At 41.0% G+C, this 26,177-nt stretch overlaps 1 protein-coding gene across 1 annotated transcript in view; it reads right to left on the reverse strand.

Moving 5' to 3' along the window:
* Positions 1-6,131: 6,131 nt before the first annotated feature.
* The window catches only part of LOC122557176 (cytochrome b-245 heavy chain-like), a 32,251-nt gene continuing 12,205 nt past the window's right edge, over positions 6,132-26,177 (reverse strand). The window contains exons 6-13 of the mRNA XM_043704575.1: positions 24,209-24,390; positions 16,451-16,580; positions 15,180-15,272; positions 13,485-13,735; positions 11,715-11,877; positions 11,180-11,326; positions 10,512-10,636; positions 6,132-8,412 (exon numbers count right to left, since the gene is read on the reverse strand). Coding sequence (XP_043560510.1) covers positions 8,286-8,412; positions 10,512-10,636; positions 11,180-11,326; positions 11,715-11,877; positions 13,485-13,735; positions 15,180-15,272; positions 16,451-16,580; positions 24,209-24,390 — 1,218 coding nt within the window. The 3' untranslated portion in view covers positions 6,132-8,285. The remainder of the gene's footprint in view (positions 8,413-10,511; positions 10,637-11,179; positions 11,327-11,714; positions 11,878-13,484; positions 13,736-15,179; positions 15,273-16,450; positions 16,581-24,208; positions 24,391-26,177) is intronic.

Consider the following 26,177-nt stretch of genomic DNA (forward strand, 5'->3'; position numbering starts at 1 on the left):
AAAGAGTTCTAGGGTACACCTGATCAGGTCCTGAGAATTTATCAACTTTCTTGCGTTTCAAGACATCCAGCGCTTCCTCCCCTGTAATATGGACATTTTTCAAGATGTCACCATCTATTTCCCTACAGTCTATATCTTCCACGTCCTTTTCCACAGTAAACACTGATGCAAAGTACCCATTTAGTATTTTCCCCGATCTCCTGCAGCTCCACACAAAGGCTGCCTTACTGATCTTTGAAGGGCCTTATTTTCTCCCTACAGTTACACTTTTGTCCTTAATGTATTTGTGAAAACCCTTTGGATTCTTCTTAACTCTATTTGCCATGCTATCTCATGTCCCCTTTTTGCCCTCTTGATTTCTCTCTTAAGTATACTCCTACTGCCTTTTCACTCTTCTAAGGATTCATTCAATCTATCTTGTCTATACCTGACATATGCTTCCTTCTTTTTCTTAACCAAACCCTCAATTTCTTCAGTCATCCAACATTCCCTACACTTAACCAGCCTTTCCTTTCACCCTAACAGGAATATACTGTCTCTTGACTTGCATTATTCTCATTTCTGAAGGCTTCCCATTTTCCAGCCGTCCCTTTATTTGTGAACATCTTACAAATTTGTTTCTCAATTTCCCTCTGACTATTAGGGGTCTAGTAGGTACATCCATAAACTGAATCAGAAAATTTTCTTGTAAGTGCTTAACAAATCAGTCTCCATTTAAACACTATGGAAAGTTAAAATCCCCCACTATAACCACCCTATTATTCTTACAGATAACTGAGAACTCTTTACAAATTTGTTTCTGACTATTAGGGGTACAAGGTACAATCCCAATGAGATGATCATCCCTTTTTTATTTCTCAGTTCAACCCAAATAACTTCCTTGGATGTATTTCTGGGAAAATTTTCCCTCAGTACAGCTGTTATGCTAACCCTTATCAAAAACATAACTCCCCTTCCTCTCTTGCCTCCCTTTCTGTCCTTCCTGTAGCATTTGTATCCTGGAACATTAAGCTGTCAGTCCTATCCATCACTGAACAATGTTTCTGTAATTGCTATTATCCCAGTCCCATGTTCCTAACCATGTTCTGAGTTCATCTGCCTTCCCTGTTGGGCACCTTGCATTGAAATAAATGCAGTTTAATTTATCAATTCCAACTTGTTCCCTGCTTTGTTCCTGACTGGCTTGCTTCTTTTACCAACTGTATCAATCTCAGATTGATCTCTTTCCTCACTCTCTCCCTGCATCCCACCCCACCAGCTTACCAATTTAAATTCTTCTGAGCAGCTCTAGCAAATCTCACTGCCAGTATATTCGTCCCCTTCCAATTTAGGTGCAATCTATCCTTCTTGTACAGGTTACTTCTACACCAGAAGAGATTTCAATGATCCAAAAATGTGAACCCTTCTCCCCTGCTCCTGCTCCTCAGCATTCATCTGCTCTATCTTATTCCTGCCCTCACTAGCTCATAGCACTGAGAATAATCCTAATATTACTACTCTTGAGGACCTCTTAAATTCCTGCCTAACTTTCTATGTTCTCTCTTCAGAATCTCATCCTTTTCCTTTCCTATGTCATTGGTTCCCATGTGTACAATGACCTCCTACCAGGCCCTTTCCCAGTTGAGAACATTCTGCACTTTCTCTGAGACATCCTTGATCCTGACATCAGGAAAGCAACACACTATTCTGATTTTTCACTGCTGGCCACAGAAATGTCTGTCTGTGCCTCAGACTAGAGAGTCCTCTAACACAATTGATCTTTTGGAACCCAACGTACCCATCCTTACATTATAGCCAGTGTCAATACCAGAAACTTGGCTTTTCGTGCTACATTCCCCTGAGAATCCATCACTCCCTACATTTCCAAAACAGCATACTTGTTTGAAATGGGGATAGCCACAGAAGACTCCTGCACTACTTGCCTACCTCGCTTACCTTTCCTAGAGTTAACCCATCTATGTGACTGTATCTGCGACTTTTCTTCCTTCTTGCTCTTGTAAATTCCTCATTGCCTCTAACTGTCGTTCCAACCATTCCATTCAATCTGATAGATTCACAACCAACGGCATTTATTGCGGATATAATCCTCAGTATCACGTAAACTCTCCCTAAACTCCCATATCCGACAACAAGAGCATATCACTCTACTAAGGGCCGTTTCTTCTTCTTCCAATCTACAGACCCAGAAAATAGCCCTGTCGTATTCCTCTACACAACACATCTCCAGGCTAACTTAATACTTATGTCTTATATTTTTAAGTTTAATCAAGAGATATATCTCAATAAAACATATGCAGGGCACATAGTACTAAAAGGTTAACTAACTTTAATTACAATACTTGGGATCTACGTTTGTACATGACAATCATTTGCCTTTCTTGACTTAAGTGAAATAATTCTGACATACTGAAGCAAACTTTCCTAAGTGTGTTATGTTGTAAGAGAACACAGTAAGGTGGAGGCTGAGGCATTTATGTCATTCAGTCACGTGCCATAATATGATATTGAGTATGACCTTTAAAGGTAGATGGCGTATCTCTGTAGGATGCAACACAACAAAAACCAATTTAATCCGATTGAAGGACTTGTTCGTATCAAAGAATCTTGATCTGAATCTTAAGAGTGTCAACATAACCTTGAAAAATCATGATGTGAAGTCTATATAAGGTGAAAAAAATAAACTCCAAGAGGGAGAAAACATTGTTGGGGCTTATGTATATGTAGTGGAGATGTAAAGGAAGGCATTAAATAAGAAATCAGGAATGCATGCAATAAGGGTGCAACTGTAATCATGTGACCTTATTTTGCACATAGACTGGACAAGCTAAACTAGCAATGGTATTGTGGTGAAGGATTTCCTGAAGTGTATGCATGATGGGTTTTTAGAATAATACGTTGAAGAACCAAACCAGAGAACCAGCTATTCTAGTCTGGATGCTATGCAATGTGTAAGGAGAAAACAATTCGTAAAGACAACTGTAAGTCCCTTACAATCAGAAGCTGAAATTATAATGTGCATCACGAAATGGCAAAGAATTTAAGCATGTAGTTTGGTTCTGTTTTCAAAAAAGATGGCACAAATAACATCTTAGTAATATTTGGGAACCAAGGAACTAATGAGAGAATGGAATTGAAGGAAATCAGTACTAGTAAGGAGATGGTGCTGGGGAAATCAGTTGGGTTTAAGGCTGACAAATCACCAGGGCCTGATAACCTACATCCCAGAGTTACAAAAGAAAATTGGCTGGGATTATTGGATGCCCTGGAGGCCATCTTCTGACATTGTAAACTTTGGAGCAGTTCCTACTGACTGGTGGTTGGTACATGTAACACTATTTAAAAGAGGGAGCAAGAGGGGAAAAAAACAGAATTACAGACTGGTTAGCTTAACAGTAGCATACAGATAATGCTCGTCTATTATTGGACAAAACCAGCACAGGATTGAAAGGCAAATCACATTTCACAAATCTACTGGCATTCTTTGAAGATGTAACCAGTGGAATAGATAAGGGAGAACCAGTGAATGTGATATTTTTGGATTCTTGTTTGGACAAGAAGATTAATGAGGAAGTGCTGGAAATGGCTGGAGTAAAGAGGAAATTTGAAGTATTACACTTGTTTTTCTTTGATGTTATACTTCAGTTACATCATTGGAACAGACTGCAGATTGGCAGCTTTTGGAGAGAGAAGATTGATGGAAATGTAGGAGAGAGAAACAAAGGTGAAAGTGAATGACAGATATATTGTTGACCATTGCAAAATGTGTAAGGGCAGCACAGGACATATAGAAATGGAGGTCCAGGACTGTTAACTTTCTGGGAAGATGATGACATGAACAAACAAAAGATTAGCACAAACTGCCAAGAAATAAGTTGAACCAAGAAAGGGTAAAAATTGCTATTTGATTTTGAAACAAAAAAGTTTGCATTTTCTGAAGAAGTAGTAGTGCTCCCCCCAATAACTCAATTTTATAATTGATCTCCTATTGCTGTGCACGACATTTAACAAATTGAAACTTCTAATTGGAAAAACAAAGTTTTGTTTTACTGTATCTATATGTGCGGAATAGCACATGCTCATGATGATGACTTGTTAGGTTAAGCAAAAAATGTTCCTTTCTTCAGATTACTGTTTGGCCTGTACTGTAAATTGTATAGCTAACAGTCAACAGTTTGTCAGTAATGCTTGGTGCTTGAATTGACTGCTACTATGTGACAATAAAATCATTCATTTGTCAGTAATTATATCTAATTTTTGCTTGAAATTGGAACGTCTTTTTTTTAAATGAAATCTGGATTGGTCACCAATATTATCTGCTCATGGGTATAAGTTTGCTCGATGAGCTGGAAGGTTCATTTTCAGATGTTTCGTCACCATACTAGATAATATCAGTGAGCCTCCGGTGAAGCACTGGTGTTAATGACCCGCTTTCTATTTATACATTTAGGTTTCCTTGGGTTGATGATGTCATTTGCTGTTGTGATATCGTTTCCAGTTCTTTTTTCAGAGGGTGGTAACTGGAGTCCAAGTTAATGTCTTTCTTGATAGAGGTCGATTGGATTGTTATGCTTCTAGGAATTCTCGTATCCTGGGTATTCTAGGAATACCATAACCTGAGCTACAAATCTTCTCAAAACTTGCTATTATCTGTTCATATCCTAATTTGCACCAAGTTCTGTTAATCTATCACCTGTTTGCTGAGCAGCATCAGTTCCTGGTCCAAAAGGGCTCTGTTCTTAAAGTTCTTATATTGTCTTCTAATCCCCCCTTCATCTCTTCCAAACGCACGGCAACTAAATTTTCTACTGGCACCAAGGTCAGAAGAATGGTAATTTGTCAAGAGGAGGTAAAGGGGTGTTGGTAAAGAGAGTAGGCAAAAAATTGGCAAATGAGATATAATGGACACGATAGAAAAATTGGCACATACCCTCTGAGGAGACTGGTCGTAGATTATTTAAATGAAGAAACATTGCAGAGGATTCTGGGTGTCCTGGTATGGGACATGTGACTAGTTGGAAAGAAAATGAACTTGCATCCTGTTGACTCAGTTTTGTATAATTGAATCCTTGTAACTTTCTGTTCAACTGTTAACATAACTTAAAACAACAAATGCATAACATTTGAAAAGGTGTGGATAAAATAGTTGCTGTGCAGGTTTTTCATCCAGTAATTTGTGATTTAAGTGGGCAGTCTTTTTAAAAAAAGTTTGCATTAATATAAGTTTCACAATCTTGATTTCTTGAAGCAGTTCATTTATAGTTAATTTCTTTTGAAGTGTGACAGTTGGTGTAATTTAAGCAAATACAACAGCCATTACATAAATAGCAAACGCAAAGTTAGTCAGATAATCTTTTTATTGATTATTGACCAAGGGCTGTTTCTTGGCCAGTATAATAGGCAGGCACAGCTTCAATTAGACATCATTTCTGACAGATAGAGAGCTGAATTTTAAATTTCTTTAGCGAAGTCCAAATTGCTTCAAGGCATTTTAGAGGGTTTTTCAAAGCAAAACCAAGTAACTTTTATCATCTTATCTTACCAAACTCACTCCATTAATTACCTACCTCATCCCATGATGTCCCACATATCCAATTCCATCCCCATCTTCCCAGAACAACTCACCCCTGACTGGTAATCCACTGTAACACTGACATCATTTGTAACTGCACCATTTTTAAAAGGTTGCTGTGTAGATGGACAAGCTTTGGGGAGGCAATGGCCTAGTGGACTGTTAGTCCACAAACTCCATTAATATCCTGGGGATATTAATCCAATTATCACTGGACTGTTAATCCACAAACTCCATTAATATCCTGGGGAAGTGGGTTTGAATCCTGCCATGGCAGTTGTTGAATTCAATTTCCAGCACAACTGAAGGTGACAACTTCTAGTAGCTTCCAGCTGCAGCCTGAGCTTTCCATAGCCCGCAGGCATCCACATCCCACAGGTTTCCCACTTCTCCAAATCCCCATCCAACCCATCTACACGTGCCTATAACTGCCTACCATTCATCCACGGTTAGAGACAAAAAACTGCAGATGTTGGAATCCAAAGTTGACAGGCAGGAGGCTGGAAGAACACAGCAAGCCAGGCAGTATCAGGAGGTGCAGAAGTACACCTGAAACATTGACTTCTCCACCTGATGTTGTCTGGCTTGCTGTGTTCTTTCAGCCTCCTGCCTGTTTACCCTTCATCCCCAGCTGCCTGGTATATGAGGTGACCATGCCTGGTGTGTTTATTTCTGCTTCCACCACCCTCATCCGCCAATTTCACCATTAAACCCAAGCTGCTCCTGACCATGGGTGACTTCGCCCTGCCCAGCATTACACCCTTCCCAGCCATACCTTACCATTGACGTCCCCCACCCTCACCTTCACACAGTACATCCTTCTGCCCTCCTTCACAATTGTACTCTGCCCTTCCCCAGAGTGAAGGCGCCATTGCTAGAGATTAATCAGCTGAGGCTCAGTAGCGTGCCAATGCACTCCCCCCTCCCCCAGCCCCATTCTTAGTTTCTGTGACACGTGAGCCCTCAGATAGAAAGTGAGCAGTCCTGAGGTACAGCCATGTCCAGTCTGTAAGCTAGATGCCTGAGCACAATGTGTCTCTGCTGTAACCTTTCAATATCAATCAGTGCCAGTGCTTCAGAGAAATCCCAGAATGGTTGTGAAGGCTTAACAAATGTCTGTGGGCCAGGTGTGTGTGTGTGAGACTGGTGTCCATTGATCATACCTTGGCCTGTGATATGGTCATAGGCAACATGGATGTCATTTACAACAAGCATAGAACTAAATCTGGCAGCTACATGCTCTGAATTTATTTTTGAGTTTTCCCAATGTCAAACTTGTTTGGCAAGTTTGGTCAGATGGGAGGCTTAATATGAATTAGGTGAGTTATGCAATTAGCAACACATTTAACAAGCAATAATCCCTATTGCTTAATATCTAGTATCATGAGAATCTCAGTTTGCTGTTTGCAAAAAGTATAAAAGATGGTGTGAATTGTTCCCTCCATTGAGATGGGCTTCACTGGATTTCTTGCCTAATTTTGCCATATCTCACCATAGACCACAGTGCTCAGACCCCTATAAAATTCTACCTCAGTACTGCATTGATTTGTCAGCTTTGGCTTCATGTTCAAATTCTGGAATGAAGTTTGAACACTCATCCTTTTCACTTCAGGGAAAGTCTATAGCCACTCAGCCAAAATAATATTTGGTTTGAGTTTAAGTTAACTTCAAAGTTAACCAGTGCCCTGAATTCATTGAAAATAACAAATGCTGGAGACAGACAGCATCCATGGAGAGAGAGCAAGCTAACCTTTTGAGTCTATATAACAGGTTTTGTCCTAAGACAAAATGCCATTCCCATCTAATTTTAGTGCATTTCCTGCTTTCCCTACACCTATTCTAAACTTAAATTTTGAAGAAGCCAGATCAAAATCTATAGTCAATTTTAACCACCTCCTCAAATCATTGCAACAAGGATCCATTATGAGCACCCTTTCACCTAGTCCACTTAAGCTTGTCATACTTGTTGGATGAATAATATTTCCTGATAGAGTAGGATTTGCATCAGGGATCACTAACACATCTGTGGTTCTTGTTTAAGACTTAAAAATATTAATTATTTTTAAATTAATTACATTTTGAGTTGTAAGCATTGGGTCGACAGCAGCCTATTATAAAGTTGGATCTGCAGCTAATGACAATTTGAGTAAGCCATTTGTATTAAAATCTACCAATTCTTTACAACATATTTGAACATCACAAACAGCTCACTTGTCACCTTCGCAGTTGTCACTCTAGATTCTGAGGCAGTACGTAGTTGGTTGCATTGCCACAGTGCTAGGACATGATCTGGCACTCATTGCATTGTGGACAGAACAGCGATACTCAGATTTGACTTCCCTAAGGAAAGCTTTGATGACAATTTGTGATTTTGAATTTCATACATTTCAATTAAACAGTATGACTGAAAATACATAATTAAAAAAAAGAAAATATTTTTAGTATGTATATAATCCACAGTAACAAATTTCTTTGAGCATTCTGAATATCTCCTCTATTCCTTGATTCCCAGTTCATTACAATGAATGGGGAATATTTACAGTTTGAAGATTGAAGAATTCCAGTCTTTATATCCAGTGCATTTAAAGATGAAGTACTTCTGTGAAATCAGAACATAATGCCACATCTTCAGTACTGTTGAGGGAGGAGAATGCGTTACAAAAATAAGCATTGTCTCTCTATTGTTCTTCCAGTTATTTGATCTGTTCCTTGATTCTTAGAAATTTTCCTTGTTGAAATGGAAATGGACTCCCAAGGGGTTGACCTCAGAGTATTTGTTTGAGCATTGTTCTAAAGCTTTAGCCAGAGGTTGTGGGCCACACAGGAAGACACCAACAGTTGTTCTGCAAAGGTACAAATTCAAAAGTTATTTGTTGCATCTTTTACTTTAGCACAGTATCATTCAGCTCTGCAATTCAGATGTTAATTCTGTTGAGATTATTTGCATATGTGGAGAGGAGCTAAATTGACATTTCAGTTGTTAATCTTCCAGCAGTTTGAGCATTGAGATCTGCCCCTTGGGATATTGGTCTGTTCTTCCCTGGAACTGACAAACACAAACAGTCTATGTCCAGAATTCCTTATTTCCATTCTCCAGTTGCCCCCTTCTTGTGTTTTCATTACTTTTTTCCAACCTGAGATTTGTTTAGATTTTGATTTACTTGGAGGATTGTGCACTTTTTAAAAATTGTTCATTGGATGAGGACACTACTGGCCAAGCCAGCAATTATGTTTTGTCCATCACTAATTGCACGGAGGCCAATTAAGAGTCAACCAGTTTGCTGTGGGTCTGGAGTCAGCAGTGATGGCGGATTTCCTTCCCTTAAAGATATCAGTGAGCCAGATGGGGTTTTTTTACAACAATCGACAGTGGTTAGAGGGTCACCATTAGATGGACTTCTTATTCCAGATTTTTATTGAATTTAAATTTAACCATTTGCCATTTGGAAAGGGTGAAAAAGAAACCACAGCAAATCACAGCAAACTCCCCCTCCCACTCCACCAAGGACATGCAGGTCCATCACCAAACCCTAACCACCTGATGCTTAGAGGAAGAATGCCTCATTTACGCCTTCAGACCCTTCAACCATACAGCATCAAACCCTTGTCCCCAGATGGAGAGTGTCAAACCCTTGTCCCCAGATTTCCAACACTTTGTTCTGCATCCTTGTAAAAATAATGATTGGTCATCCTGCTGCTAGTCTCTGGCAGTATTACATTGTAACTGGTGAGCAGGAAGTGAGGTAGATCAGCCCAGGAGAAAGTGAGGACTGCTGTTACTGGAGATCAGAGTCGAGCGTGTGGTACTGGAAAAGCACAGCAGGTCAGGCAGCATCCGAGGAGCAGGAGCATCGACATTTTGGGTATAATCCCTTCATCAGGAATGAGGCTTGTGGGACAGGAGGGCCAAGTGATAAATGGGAGAGGGGTGGGGTTGGGGGGAAGGTAGCTGAGAATGCAATAGGTAGATGATGATGAGGGAGAAGTTGATAGGTCGGAGAGGAGGGTGGATGGAACGAATAGATGGGAAGGATGAGACAAGAGGGCAGTACCGAGTTGGAAGGCTAGATTTGAGATAAGGTGGGGGGAGGGGAAATGAGGAAACCGATGAAATCCATATTGATCCTGTATGGTTGGAGGGTCTGAAGGCGCAAATGAGGCGTTCTTCCTCCAGGCATCAGGTGGTTAGGGTTTGGTGGTGGACCTGCATGTCCTTGGTGGAGTGGGAGGGGAGGTTTGCTGTGATTTGCTGTGCTTTTTTGTCACCAAATGGCTAGCAGTTGTATGTCTGTCTGGCATTGGAGCTAGAAATAAAAATTCAATGCATGCCTGACATGATTCCCTTTAAAATATAGCACAATACGGCAGTGATGTACAGTGTTCCTCAGGTCATCTTTTTAAAATTAATAATAAAATTATAAGTGTTTCTTTTAAAAAATAAGATATTGTAGTACTACACTGTGGCTCATCATTCCCTGTTATTCAGAGTTTACCTTTCAATTCCACCATAACCCAATTTTACCATAAGTGATGACGTGATTTCTTGGCACGTTTAGTATTTAGTGATCTTAGCTCATGGCCACCCCTCACATTTGGTCACTTTCACCAGCTCAATGAAGTCTCATCTCTGGTAATTCTTTTGCCCATGGTCATTCTTACTCTTGTCACTCTTTAATTCACAGTCGGTCTCACTGACCTCCTGATGAATCATTCAGCTCTGACAAGCTGTGCGGGAACAGCCTTGCTACACTCACTCCTGAACTGAAATGGTATGTCGCATAGATATGTACGGAACTCCAAATTATAAATGTTTCTGCTACACATCTATAAAGAATTATAGGTTTTAATGTAAAATCCTTTACATAATTAAATAACAAAGAAAAAATCCTGGGGGATACTGGATAATTATTGAGTAAAAGATTTTTTGTGGTTTCCCACTTACTTGGGGTGAGTTTGTGCAATCGCCTGAAACTCTTTGTCCCAGTTGGGTCTGCCATAGTATGTTTTCTGTTTGAGTCCAGTCACCACATCAGTCTCTTTATCGATGTGTACCTTGACATGAGTGGCCTGTGAGAGCAAAGATGTGAAACAAAAAGAGAACTTGACATAGTGTTGAAGTAAATAAACAGTCAACAGTTAAATGAAAATTCCCTTTCCTCTTTCTACACAACAGCATGTCCAGGTTTAAGAGTTTCAGTAGAGGTCTGTTGCCATGATCCTTCACTATCCTGTGGAGGGATTCTGGATTGAAACCCCACCTTTGACTGACTTCTGAGAACAAACCAAGAAATTGGATTTTTTTTAACACAGAGTTTTGACCCCTCCATTGTTGCTACTGCACAAAGAGTAGCATCAAATTAACTAAAGATTAATATCTGATTTTGAAACCAGGGCAAAGGTTGGAGTCCCATGAATTTTGGAAAGATGTTTTATATATATATATTTTTAAAAAATTAATTGTTATTGAATTCCTATTACTAGTATAGTTCCAGTCTAATATAGTGTTGTGCCTGTGCCTGGTAATTGGTAAGCAGTATGGCTATATCCTTACATGGGGTATTTGTTAACTGTTTGGTTAATGACGATGGGTCATATCTTTCGACACAATACCTGTGTACTATCCCAGCCAGTCAGGTAGAGTTTGTAGCTGAGGAAGTCATGCTTGCCCAACTGTTCCATTTGACCCTCAAGTGATCGGAGCAGGTCAGCAAACCACTCGAATGCCTGGGTCTCACGACAGATCCAGAAGAAGTATATCTAAAAATAGATGGGGAGACAACCATTACACAAAGCAGAGCTAGAATACTTCAACATTCGTACATGGGCATTCATTTGCACTTGTCTCTGAGTAATTCCTTCACAATCTCCATTGAACCATAGCACCCACTTTCTAAACAGTTCTGAGCATCTCATCGGCAGTGGGGATGATTTGGAAAAGAATAACAATCCACAGTGTGATCTGAGCAACATGTTGGAAAGTTCTTATAAATGGAAGTGGATGGTGGGACTTGTATCACTTCTGTCGAGTAGCTATTGACGTTGACTGTCAAAGAGTAAATGTCTTTAGGCCAAGAAAGCAAGGAAATTGAGAAGAGGAAGGGTAAGGCTGGAAAACACTGTTTTAAAAGACAAAAGCAAAATGTACCTTTTTTGTCAGTAATCCAGCATCAGACTTCTCATACTTGTACCAGATAGACTTGAGAATGGATGCAAATGGAGTCACTCCAATGCCAGCTCCAACAAGAACACTGACTTCATATCGGAAGACATCCTCACTAGCTGTACCAAAAGGACCATCCACTGCAATACTGCAGATACAAGCATGATAGTTAATATTAAGTATATATCTTTTAATCCAAAATCTCTTAGAAACTTAATTAAACAGGAACGGTTTATTCTGCTCGGAATTCCTGAGCTAATTTGTCATCTAATCTCTGCCCAGGTATAGGAAAGATCCACTTCCATACTTCCATAAGGCTACTTGGAAATACGAGATATTTCCAAAACGAACTGAATCTCCTAAGAGAAATAAAAACCTCAATAAGTGTATCATTATTCACCTTGATGAATATGCTAGCTATTTCCAAAATATTGGTTAATAGTTTGTGTCCAGAATACACCAACTAGGATACATGCCTGAGAATAATGAGATGGCCTGGTTGTAGATTATTCTGTGGCTGCTACTAATATTCCTCAATAATTCTATAGTTCAGCTAGTTCTCTAGGCATAAGATTTATAAATAGGGTCAAAAATATCACTGACACATCCTCTAGCGTGTAACTGGTTGAGAGTGAGAGGGCATGTGAGAGATGGTGACCGGGAGAAGACCTAATGTCAAAGAGATCAAATAGTCCTAACTCCACAACTGTCCCCCTCCTCACAAGATGGAGTGAACTTTCCTAATCTCTTAAACCAATGCTCCTGTTAAAACTAACTTGGGCAGGTAACTGTGTTATCTGCCATTAAAATCTTCGTTACCTGAATGGACCCGATTTAAATTGTACTCAAATATCCAGTTGTGAAGAAGGGTCACTGAACCTGAAACATTGACTATGATTTCTTTCCACAGATGCTGCCAAATCTGAGTTTCTCCAGCAATTTCTGTCTTTGTTTCAGATTTCCAGTAACTGCAGTTCCAAAAATAATGCTGCAAATAAATTTATCTTTAGTGTTACATTTTCTGTTCCCAGTTTTTATCTATTTTTCTGAACCCTGGTGATATCAGTGCAGAAACTGGCTGCCAAGAAGTTGCAACGTGGAAGAACACTGAATAAACATCAGTAAAGATGAAGATTGTAAATTTGTCTGCACCTTGCACTGAGTTTCATGTATGAGTACAGCACTGAAGCATGTTTTAATGTGGATCTGGTTTCAGCGCTTGCAGCTGTATTGTTTAGAAGTTATTGTAATTTATGTCCATCACAATAACTGACGTGAGATTGCCCAAAACCCTTTTCTGTTTTGCCCTTAAGGCAGTAAAAGTAACTTAGAAAGAATGAAAGAGTCATTGTATTTGCCAGCATCTGTTGATACTACCAGAAATACTTCACAAGGTGTAGTTGAGATGAGATAAATTAAGAGGAAGCTGGATATGCACGGAAGAGGAAGTAGTAGAGAATACTGATAGGTTTAAATGAAGATGGATGGAGGGAAGTTCCCATGTAGCATTAGTATATATGTAGACCAACTGAGTCAAATGAACTGTTATACATTGGAGACTATGAAATTCTATGTGAAACTCAATCTTATTTCTTTAATAGACTAATGTATGGAACAGCTGTTTTAATTTGTATCAAAAAATTAAGAAAATGACATCTAAACTGCATCAGCATTACAGCATATTCACTGCTTGTAAGTTTTTCTGGCTGTCAGCATAATGTGATTGCATTTGCTGTGTGATTATTTGTAATCTACCTTGGTTGTATTTGTTCCCATGTCTCTCTTCGACTGTCCCCAAATGCTTCAAACATGCCATCTGTCCAATCACCGGCTGATCGAATATGAACACTGAAGTAATCTTCTTCTGGGGCAGAGGTCAGAGTGAAGGGGTGCCACTCCAGCTGGGAGATGGATGGGCAGTTGATGAAGATGTATTGTCCCACTTCCATTTTAAAACCCTTCTTCTGCATTTGCAACTCAAGGACTCTTGATGGGTGAACTACAGCCTGGAACATAAGTTAGAGTAAGTCCAAAAACATTATTGATTTTAATTTAATGCAGGCAAATATTATTCAACCAGGTGAGGATATTGGCATTGAGCACTTAGATATGAGAAAGATCTCATTGGCATAATGTGGCAAAAGTTCAGCATGACAGAGGCCTGTGGTCAGATTCCAAAGTAGTTCAGCCACATTTTAAATGGTTGTAACTTTTTTTTAAGGTGACCTTGGCTACTGTTGACAATATGCACAGTCTCAAGGCTCAGTCACTGTTTTTGAACTGAATGTCTGAATTTGTTTGGACACAGTGAGTGAGTTCTGACTGGCAAGTATTTGCAAGTCTTAAATTACTTAACCAGTTATCCTGAAAGGAACTTCTGAAGGTTACTTAAATAAAATGGCTCTATAACTTCCTGATGTGTGCCTCTCTGCACAGAAAGGAAAAGAAAACTGACACAGGCTCATATGCAAGCACCTCTGAGAAGCTGGCATTATTTGTGAGCCTGGGAGGGACTCTGTATGAATACTGTTACATTCCTAAAAAAAGAGAAAGTGAGGACTGCAGATCAAAGTCGAGAGTGTGGTGCTGGAAAAGCACAGCAGGCCAGGCAGCATCCGAGGAGCAGGAGAATCGATGTTTCAGGCATACGTCTTCAACAGGAATGAGGCTTGTGGGCCGGGGAGCTGAGAGGTGAATGGGAGGGGTGTGGGGTTGGAGGGAAGGTAGCTGAGAAAGTGGCAGGTGGATGAAGGTGAGGGAGTAGGTGAGAGGAGGAGTGATCAACAGATACAGAGGGCGGTGCCGAGTTGGAGGCTTGGGATTGGGATAATGTGGAGTGAAGGGAAAATGAAGAAGCTGTTGAAATCCACATTTATCCCGTGTGGTTGCAGGGTCTCAAGGCAGAATATGAGGCATTCCTGCTCCAGCCATTGGGTGGTAATGGTTTGGTGGTGGAGGAGGCTCAGCACCTGCATATCCTTGAAGGAGTGGGAGGGGGAATTGAAGTGTTAAGTCACAGAGCGGTGGGGTTGGTGGGTGCGGGTGTCCCAGAGATGTTATGTGAAATGACTTGCAAGAAGGCGTCCTGTCTCCCCGATATAGAGGAGACCACACTGGGTGCAACGGATGCAGTAGATGACATTGGTAGAGGTACAGGTAAATTTCTGATGGATGTGGAAGAATCCCTTGGGGGGCTTTGCATGAAGGTGAGGGGAGTGGTGTGAGTGCAGGTTTTGCACTAAATAGGAAATGAAGTAAAATGAAAAAATATATTTTCTTTCATTCCATTGTGTAAATGCATCTGTTGGAACTCTGAAGAAACTAACTTAATCACTTTTGAAAAGTTTACTTCCAAATACTGTGGATATAGTTTACAAGAATAATTATTGGGAATAAAATATGGCTGCACAATCATGCCTTAAAAGTAATACTGCTTTTTTTTTTGTTTACCTTAGTGACAACCACCCTCTGCTGCGATCGATACAGTCGTATTAATCTCTCAAAGACATAGAGTATCATTGGCGCAAGCACCCACTTCCAAGTCTGGAATACAGCAGCAAATTGTAAAAAGAGAGAACAACTAAACAGTTATATTAGTGAATTCCCCAACCAAAAAGCCCATTCTGATTGATGATGTGGGGGTAAACAGCTATGAAATATTTTTCAATATTAATGAAGTAGTCAACGGAGTGCTGGAATTTTCAGCAATCAGTTCACACAAAAGGGTCTGGATTAGATGTTTAAACAGGGGTCTGGAGAGAGTGGTGAAAATGTTTGGGCTGAGCTCATACCCACTTTACATGTTCATCCACAGCCAATTCGCTACTTTGCCTAAAGTGAGTCTTTCCACAACCCCTCCCACCCACCACCAATGGGGTTGGAAGCACACCTCCTACATGCTGCCAGGCAGTTAAATGCCCAGAAGCTCTTTGGTCCCAGCAGCGCCACTGGGAGCGGTGGCCACTGCTGGAACTGCTGTCATCTGCCAATGACAATCAGTAATGGAGCCATAAATGAAAATAATGAAGGCTAGGGTGGGTGTAACATCAAGACCAGGCTGGCAAGTTTGGGAGAGGGGGACAAGGATATGGGGAGTCAGGATCAATTGGGTGTGGTGTGGCAAAACACAGTGATGTGTTCATCTTGAGGTATGGAAGGGCCAGCCTTTATCCAGCCACCGACCAAAGTTGTGAAACCTGGTAGACTGCTCATCTGTTGTTGGCATCTCCTGCTATGATCAGAGGAGTTCCTTAAGCCGCGATGAATTGACCAATTGAAGTCCTCAATTATACCACTGACAGGTGTGCCAATGTCTCCCCCACCAATGGTAAATTGCAGAACCCATAGAACCGTTTCCCAGTTTCCAGCCAACCCTCACCTTGCCTCCTCAGGAAGCAATAAACCCAGCCTAAGAATACTGCACTCTTAATTAGCCTTATCATGACCACAAGATAGCAGAGGACATCTTATGAACCTGCCCATCAGCTTGTAGGAAGCTATTTTAGCCTCCTTTGTGACATTGCAGAGCACAGCTTTCCCACAGGGAGAAAAATAAATAATAATCAAGAATCATTCAAATTAACTTTGTAGTTCATAGCTGTGCCCAGACAGGTGGATCTTATTCATTCTCTGACCTTTTTGTCCAAGGGTAGAATGGCCATGATGTAGAAAGATCTTGAGGAGTAGGAGAAAATGAGTAAATTACTAAAAAAAAAACTCACCATTGGCTCTCCTCCCTCAAACACAGGAATTGGACATTCAGGGATTTTCCCCCACTCCGCTGTGCGATTATGACAGAACATGAAATTGTGTACCTTCATGCTGGCAGCAGTCTGGCGTCGAACAATACGGCTAAAAGAAAAGGCATGCTTCATTTAAAGGACAAATGAGAGAGATGATTATCAGAGAACCAAGCAAATCAGCAAGTAAAGTTAGAAATACCCGCGGAATATAACCATAATACTGTATAGTTGTAACTCTTTTTAAAAGCATCAAATAAAACTATCTTGACAACACAGACTTTTCAAAGTATGTTTGTGGGTTTTCTTTTTGAATTACTAATTAACATAGTACTAAAACAACCATTTGACGTGATAAATTCTGCCATATTGAGATTGGACACAAATATGGGTGTGATGCAAACAAATAAATAAAGACACACGGAAGCCATTCAGCCCCTTGAATTTGTTCTGCTATTCAATAAGATCATAGCTACATCTGTTATTTCAGCAGCCACTTAGAGTCATAGAGATGTACAGCACGGAAACAGACCTTTCGGTCCAACCTGTCCATGCCGACCAGATATCCCAACCCAATCTAGTCCCACCTGCCAGCACCCGGCCCAGATCCCTCCAAACCCTTCCTATTCATATACCCATCCAAATGCCTCTTAAATGTTGCAATTGTAACAGCCTCCACCACTTCCTCTGGCAGCTCATTCCATACACGTACCATCCTCTGCGTGAAAAGGTTGTGCCTTAGGTATCTTTTATATCTTTCTTCTCTCATCCTAAACCTATGCCCTCTAGTTCTGGACTCCCCAACCTCTGGGAAAAGACTTTGTCTATTTATCCTATCCATGCCCCTCATAATTTTGTAAACCTCTATAAGGTCACCCCTCAGCCTCCAATGCTCCAGAGAAAACAGCCCCAGCCTGTTCAGCCTCTCCCTATAGCTCAAATCCTCCAATCCTGGCAACATCCTTGTAAATCTTTTCTGAACCCTTTCAAGTTTCACAACATCTTTCCGATAAGAAGGAGACCAGAATTGCACACAATATTCCAACAGTGGCCTAACCAATTCCTGTACAGCCGCAACATGACCTCCCAACTCCTGTACTCAATACTCTGACCAATAAAGGAGAGCATACCAAACGCCTTCTTCACTATCCTACCTACCTGCGACTCCACTTTCAAGGAGCTATGAACCTACACTCCAAGGTCTCTTTGTTCAGCAATACTCCCTAGGACCTTACAATTAAGTGTATAAGTCCTGCTAAGATTTCTTTTAAGACCTAGCATGAAGGCTATCAGGATCTAGGAACTTGTCAGTTTTCAGTTCTTTTTCAGTCCCTTTTTCTGGTCATTATAATACTTTTAGATTCTACCTCTCTTTCACATCCTGATTGGCGATTATTTCTGGGATGTTATTTATAGGTCTGACAATGAAGGCAGAGGACAAATATCTTTTCTATTCATCTACCAACTCCTTATTTTCCAATTATTAATACCCCAGAACGACATTCTAGAGGATCAATCCTTACTTTTACTTACTCATTCCCTTTTTAAATGCTTTAGAAAATCTTACTATCTGTTTTCACATTTCCAACCAGCTTTTCCTCATATTAATTTCTCCTACTTTTAAATCTGTTAGTTATTCTTTGCTGTTCTTCATATTCTCTCCAATCTTTTGACTTGGCAATCCTCTTTGTAGAATTACATGCTTTTTCTTTCAATTCAATACTCTATTTAATTTCCTGAGTTGACCACATAGATTCATAGAAATGTACAGCATGGAAACAGACCCTTCGGTCCAACTCATCCATGATGACCAGATATCCCAACCTAATCTAGCCCCAATTGCCAGCACCTGGCCCTTATCCTTTCAAACCCTTCCTATTCATATACCCATCCAAATGCCTTTTAAATGTTGCAATTGTACTAGTCTCCACCACTTCCTCTAGCAGCTCATTCCATACACCTACCACCCTCTAGGTGAAAAAGTTGCCCCTTAGGTCTCTTTTATATCTTTCCCCTCTCACCCTACACCTATGCCCTCTAGTTCTGGACTCCCTCACCCCAGGGAAAAGGCCTTGTCTATTTACCCTCTCCATGTCCCTCATGATTTTATAAACCTCTATAAGGTCACCCCTCAACCTCTGACGTTCCAGGGAAAACAGCCCCAGCCTATTCAAACTCTCCCTATAGCTCAAATCCTCTAACCTTGGCAACATCCTTTTCTGAACCCTTTCAGGTTTCACAACAGCCTTCCAAGGAGACCAGAACTGCACGCGATATTTCAAAAGTGGCCAAACCAATGTCCTGTACAGCTGCAACATGACCTCCTAACTCCTGTACTATATACTCTGATAATGGAAAGCATACCAAATACCTTCTTCACTATACTATCTACCTGCGACTTGACTTTCAAGGAGCTATGAACCCACACTCCAAGGTCTCTTTGTTCAGCAACACTCCCGAAGACCATTAATGGTATAAGTCCAGCTAAGATTTGCTTTTCCAAAATGCAGCAGATTATCTGAATTAATCTCCATCTGCTACTCGTCAGCCCATTGGCTCATCTGATCAAGATCCTGTTGTAATCCGAAGTAACCTTCTTCACGGTCCACTACACCTCCAATTTTGGTGTCATCTGCAAACTTACTAACTGTACCTCATGCTCACATCCAAAAAATGTATATAGATGATGAAAAGTAGTGGACCCAGCACCAATCCTTGAGGCACTCCACTGGTCACAGGCCTCCAGTCTGAAAAACAACCCTCCACCACCACCGTCTGTCTTTTACCTTTGAGCCAGTTCTGTATCCAAATGGCTATTCTCCCTGAATTCCATGAGATCTAACCTTGCTAACCACTCTCCCATGGGGAACCTTGTCGAACGCCTTACTGAAGTCCATATAGATCAAGTCTACTGCTCTGCCCTCATCAATCCTTTTTGTTACTTCTTCAAAAAACTCAATCAAGTTTGTAGGGCATGATTTCTCCCGGACTATCCCTAATCAGTCCTTGCCTTTCCAAATACATTTATATCCTGTCCCTCAGGATTCCCTCCAACAACTTGCCCACTACCAACATCAGACTCACCGGTCTATAGGTCCCTGGCTTGTCCTTGCCAACCTTCTTAAACAGTGGCAGCACGTTAGCCAACCTCTAGTCTTCTGGCACCTCACCTGTGACTATTGATGATACAAATATCTCCACAAGAGGCCCAGCAATCACGTCTCAAGCTTCCCACAGAGTTCTAGGGTACACCTGATTAGGTCCTGGGGATTTATCCACTTTTATGCATTTCAAGACATCCAGCACTTCCTCCTCTGTAATATGAACATGTTTAAGATGTCACCATCTATTTCCCAACATTCTATATCTTCCATGTTCTTTTCCACAGCAAACACTGATCCAAAATACTGGTTTAATATCTCCCCCATCTCCTGCGGCTCCACACATAGGCCGCCTTGCTGATCTTTGAGGGGACCTATTCTCTCCCTAGTTACCCTTTTGTCCTTAATGTAATGGTAAAAACTCTTTAGATTCTCCTTAACTCTATTTGCCAAAGCTACCTCATGTACCCTTTTTGACCTCCTGATTTCCTTTTTAAGTATACTCCTACTGCCTTTATACTCTTTTAAGGATTCACCTGATGTATCCTGATATATGCTTCCTTCTTTTTCTTTACAAACCCTCAATTTCTTTCGTCATCCTGCCTTCCCTTTCACCCTAACAGGAATATACTGTGTCTGGACTCTCGTTATCTCATTTCTGAAGGCTTCCCACTTTCCAGCCGTCCCTTTACCTGCGAACATCTGCCCCCAATCAGCTTTTGAAAGTTCTTGCCTAATACTGTCAAAATTGGCCTTTCTCCAATTTAGAACTTCAACTTTTAGATCTGGTCTATTCTTTTCCATCACTATTTTAAATCTAATAGAATTATGGTCACTGGCCCCAAAGTGCTCCCGCACTGACAACTCAGTCACCTGCCCTGCCTTATTTCCCAAGAGTAGGTCAAGTTTGGCACCTTCTCTAGTAGGTACATCCAAATACTGAATCAGAAAGTTTTCTTGTAAATACTTAACAAATTCCTCTCCATCTAAACCCTTAAAGCTATGGCAGTCCCAGACTATGTTTGGTAAGTTAAAATCCCCTACCATAATCACCCTATTATTCTTACTGATAACTGAGATCTCCTTACAAGTTTGTTTCTCAATTTCCCTCTGGCTTTTACGGGGTCTATAATACAATTCCAATAAGGTGATCATCCCTTTCTTTTTTCTCAGTTCATCCCAAATAACTTCCCTGGATGTATTTCCAGGAATATTTTCCCTCAGTACAGCTGTAATACTATCCCTTATCAATAACGCCACTCCCCCTCCTCTCTTGCCTCTCTTTCTGTCCTTCCTGTAACATTTGTATCCTGGAACATTAAGCTGCCAGTCCTGTCCATCCCTCAGCCATGTTTCTGTTATGCTATGATATCCCAGTCCCATGTTCCTAACCATACCCTGAGTTCACCTGCCTTCCCTGTTAGGCCCCTTGCATTGAAATAAATGCAAATTAATTTATCAGTCGTACCTTTTCTCTGCTTTGTTCCTGCCTGCCCTGACTGTTCGGCTCACCTCTTTTCTCAAGTATGCCAATCTCAGATTGATCTCTTTCCTCACCACCTCCCTGGGTCCCAACCCCACCCCACCTTACTAGTTTAAATCCTCCCAAGCAGCTCTAGCAAGTTTCTCTGCCAGTATATTCATCCCTTCCAATTTAGATGCAATCTGTCCTTCTTATACATGTTACTTCTACCCCAGAAGAGATTCCAATGATCCAAAAATGTGAATCCTTCTCCCATACATCAGCTTCTCAGCCATGCATTCATTTGCTCTATCCTCCTATTCCTGCCCTCACTAGCTTGTAGCACCGGGAGTAATCCAGATATTACTACTCTCAAGGATCGCCATTTAAATTCCTGCATAACTTTCTGTAATCTCCCTTTAGAATCTCAACCATTCCGTTTCCTATGTCATTGGTTCCAATGTGTATAATGACCTCCTGCTGGCCCCTCTCCCCCTTGAGAACATTCTGCACCCTCTCTGAGACATCCTTGATCCTGGCACCAGGAAAGCAACACATCATTCTGATTTTTCGCTGCTGGTGACAGAAACGTCTATATGTGTCTCGGACTAGAGAGTCCCCTAACACAATTGATCTCTTAGAACCTGATGTACCCCTCATTACATTAGGGCTTGTCTCTGCACCAGAAAGTTGGCTGTTCGTGCTACATTCCCCTGAGAATCCATCACTCCCTACATTTTCCAAAACAGCATACCTGTTTGAAATGGGGATAGCCACAGAAGACCCCTGCACTACCTGCCTACCTCGCTTGCCTTTCCTACAGTTAATCCATCTATGTGACAGTATCTTTTCCCCCTTCCTGTAATTGCCATCCATCACACTCCCTTGCTCTTGTAAATTCCCCATTGCCTCTAACTGTCGCTCCAACCATTCCATTCGCTGTTAGGATTCATAACCAATGACATTTATTGCAGGTATAATTCTCAGTAACATGTAAACTCTCCCTAAACTCTACTAAAGGCCATGTTTCCTTCTTCCAATCTGCAGACCCAGAAAATAGCAGATGCCACATTTTTCTATTACAATTTTTCTTTCTCACTAAGTTACATGGGAAGTATTTCTGAGAATGTCGGGAACATTAGAAAGAGTTCCATTACTTAACATTGAGTAGCTTGCTTATTTTTGATTATTGGTTTAATAATATTGTGACTGCTTTATCGGTATCCAATTTCTGTCTTTCTGAAGTATTTCCATATGTGCCTGCCACTGCATCTCTATTGACCAAGCTGATAACATAATTTCTCAGTTTACTGGAGCCTGCTATGTCTTCATGGCCTCAACTGCCTTAGTCTGAGATCAACTTTTCTGTTCATAACTTAGTGTGAAATTCAATCATATTTAAGTTCACTGCTACCTAGAAATGCCTCTAATAGAGCTTATTAATTAATCATGTTTCATTGCAAATTATCAGATTTATTATAGGCTACTGTCTGGTTGCATCTAGAACATGTTGCTTGAAGAAACTATTCAACTCTACAAATGTCGCCAGCCTATCTTCAAGTCCAAGTGTACATGGGAAGTATTTCTGAGAATGTCGGGAACATTAGAAAGAGTTCCATTACTTAACATTGAGTAGCTTGCTTATTTTTGATTATTGGTTTAATAATATTGTGACTGCTTTATCGGTATCCAATTTCTGTCTTTTTGCTGACTTTGATACCTGGGCAAATGTGATTTAAGCAATATGTTAGTTGAAGTATTTGGATATGTAGTTTTGCCATGGACTACAGTATATAGAATGCTGACCTTGATTTTAAGTTGGCCTGTGATCCATGCCGGTGGGGGACTTGGGGTGAACAACAAAATTGCTTGGAGAAACTGAGGACTGTAGATGCTGGAGATCAGAGTCGAAGAGTGTGTCACTGGAACAGTACAGCTGGTCAGGCAGCATCTGAGGAACAGGAGAGTCGAGAAGATGATTCATGATGAACAACTTTTGCTCAAAATGTTTACTCTCCTGCTCTTCGGATGCTGCCTGACCGGTTATGCTTTTCCAGCACCACACTCTTCAACAAAATTACTTGTCAGGGTTAAGGGGATTTTGACTTGGGTGTCGATCAAACAGTCGGATATCAGAGTTATTTTGTGTATGTAAGTTAGCTCGCTGAGCTTGAAGGTTTGTTTTCAGACATACTGGGTAACATCATTAGTGAGAATCTCTGGTGATGCGCTGCTGGTATGTCTCACCTCCCTAATTATAGGTCTTGGTTTCTTAAGGTGAGTGATGTCATTTCTAGTTCTTCTTTCGAAGGAAGGTAGATAGGGTCTAAATTGATGTGTTTATTGATGAAGTTCTGGTTAGAATGCCAGAATTCTTGTGTGTCTTTGTTTCATCTGTCCTAGGATGTGTGCATTGTCCCAGTCAAAGTGGTATCCTTCTTTGTCTGTATGTATAGAAACTAGTGATAGTGGGTCATGTCTTTTGGTGGCCAGTTGGTGTTCATGTATCCTGGTGGCAAGTTACCTAGTATGGTGATGAAACATCTGAAAACAAACCTTCAAGTTCAGCAAGCTAACTTAGATACTTATCTATAAATTTTCTCAAAAATAAAGTTATTTTACCCTAAAACTTAATCTCCACACTTATATCCTGAATTTCACATCTCTCCAGAAGGTGCTAATGCTTACTGAGTTATAATACCAATAGTCTGCTGTCCACTGTAAACTTGCTCATGTTTGAATTCTATGAATGCATGTAAGACCAGCTGAGTTTTAATCTGCTCTCTGGAAATTACCATATGTGTGCTCACCCAGTGAACAGATATGGCTGGTACTTCATTTTCCTACCTCTAAGCAGTGGTCTACCACTATCCAGAGTAAGGACTGCTAACTCCATGTAAATCAGGGATTGAACCTGCCTCCAAAATTATTAATTGCAGTTGCAGTCCCCATCTACTTTAGAACACTTTACCTTCAACAGGAAATAAAATGACTAAAAATGGGTTATCTGTTCATTATCACATTGCTGTTTGTGGGCCCCTCATTGTGTACAAATTGATTGCTGCCTTTCTTACATTACAACAATGATGACAATTCGAAAGTACTTTGAAACATCCCTCAGTCATAAAAGGTGATCAGGAATCTCAACTGTTTTTAATAAGACATCATCCTACATACCCAATTCCATGGATGACAAGTCCTGCAAAAAATATGACAAAGAGGTGGTGTGTAAACCAGAAGACCTCGAAATATGATCTGCGAATGGTGTCTGTTGAGGATGTGATCATGATGATAAGTGCCAATGTAATAATGACTCCGGTTAGACCAGCCACAGTGGTGAATGCGACATAGGTGGGAGTCTGAGGAGAAGATATACATGTTACTTATAGCTGTATTTACCAAGAAAGTAATAATTATGATTAACTCTGTTTTTCACTCATAATCCTATTGATAAAGATTTGTTATGAGTTTATTGATATTTAAAAAGCCCCCTTTGAAAGTGGAAATTTTACTATAGGGAGCCAAGAGACCTATTACAAAGACTTCTTCCTTAATGGTTTAAATATTTTATTTAGGACCATTCTTTAAGTATGTGTTTGTATAGTGAGGAAATTTGAGGAATAATTTGCACATAAGTGATTAGACCAAATCTCTGACATTTCCGCATGAATGTATTTCTGCTGATGCTAATTGTAAAGACCTGAGCCACTGTACCGCCCTACTACTTTCATCCCACTATGATCCTGGATCAATGAGTTCGACATGCGTTGCGACATTGAACATTTCTTCTGCTGCCTCCGGGCTTTTCCATCAAGACTTCCGCCCACCCTCCGAGGACCTATTCTCCTGCCTCCAACACATCGCATCCACCTGGACACCTCATGCTGGTCTGTTACCCGCTCTTGGCCGCTTCATTTCCAATTGCCACCATGACATTGATTGCCTCAACCTGTCCACACCCCCTCACCTACTCCAACCCCTCACCCTTGCAACATGCAGCCCTCCACTCCCACCTCTCCAATCCCAACATCACCATCAAACCAGCAGACAAGGGAGTGCTGTGGTAGTTTGATGCACCGACCTCTACACCGCCGAACCCAGGCACCAACTCACAGTCACTTCCTCCCACTGCCCCTTCGACCACGACCTCACCTCCCATCAACAATCTCATCACCTCAGGGGATCTCCCACCCACAGCCTCCAACCCCATCATCTGGGAACCCCGCACTGCCCGATTTTACCTCTTAACCAAATGCACCACACTCTTCGACTATGCTAAGGTCAGTATTGGGAAGGCTAAGAAATGACATAATTTGTCATTTGATGTAATGAATAAGAAGTACTTGTGGGCAACACTCTTAAAACCCGATAACATTTAGCAGCTGACATTTTTCTAGAGTATTTCCTCCTTTAGGGACTTTCCATTGGATTGCCACCACCAAATTATTATTGAGTAACCCCTCCTGGTTTATGTAATTCTTGATTTATTAATGAGATTTTTATCTCCATTTCTTATTGCTGCTGATGATCAGAGCTGGTGGATTGGAATGAGCTGTGTAATGAAACCAGTTTAGCAACATTGTCCTATTTCTGATGATGTGGATGAATCCAACTTCACTCAGGGAGGATCTTGCCCTCAGTGGAGCTCTGCTCTTGAGTGGCCTGTTGGCGGGGGAGGGAGGGAGGGGGAATACTTTTATCAATATCTACATTTATGACACAAATAGACTTCTCTGATTCTCAGAGCCACACTCCAAAACTACCAATGTAGGTTAGATTACTTACAGTGTGGAAACAGGCCCTTCGGCCCAACAAGTCCACACCGACCCGCCGAAGCGCACCCACCCAGACCCATTCCCCTACATTTACCCCTGCACCTAACACTACGGGCAATTTAGTGTGGCCAATTCACCTAACCTGCACATTTTTGGACTGTGGGAGGAAATCAGAGCACCTGGAGGAAACCCACGCAGACACGGGGAGAATGTGCAAACTCCACACAGTCAGTCACCTGAGGCAAGAATTGAACCTGGGTCTCTGGCGCTGTGAGGCAGCAGTGCTAACCACCGTGTCACCGTGCCGCCCACATGCTGAATGTATTATCATTCAGGATTTAATACTATTTATGGAAAATCCCAGTTGAGAG

This window comes from Chiloscyllium plagiosum, chromosome 15 (assembly GCF_004010195.1).
Source record: "Chiloscyllium plagiosum isolate BGI_BamShark_2017 chromosome 15, ASM401019v2, whole genome shotgun sequence".
Taxonomy (NCBI): Eukaryota; Metazoa; Chordata; class Chondrichthyes; order Orectolobiformes; family Hemiscylliidae; genus Chiloscyllium; species Chiloscyllium plagiosum.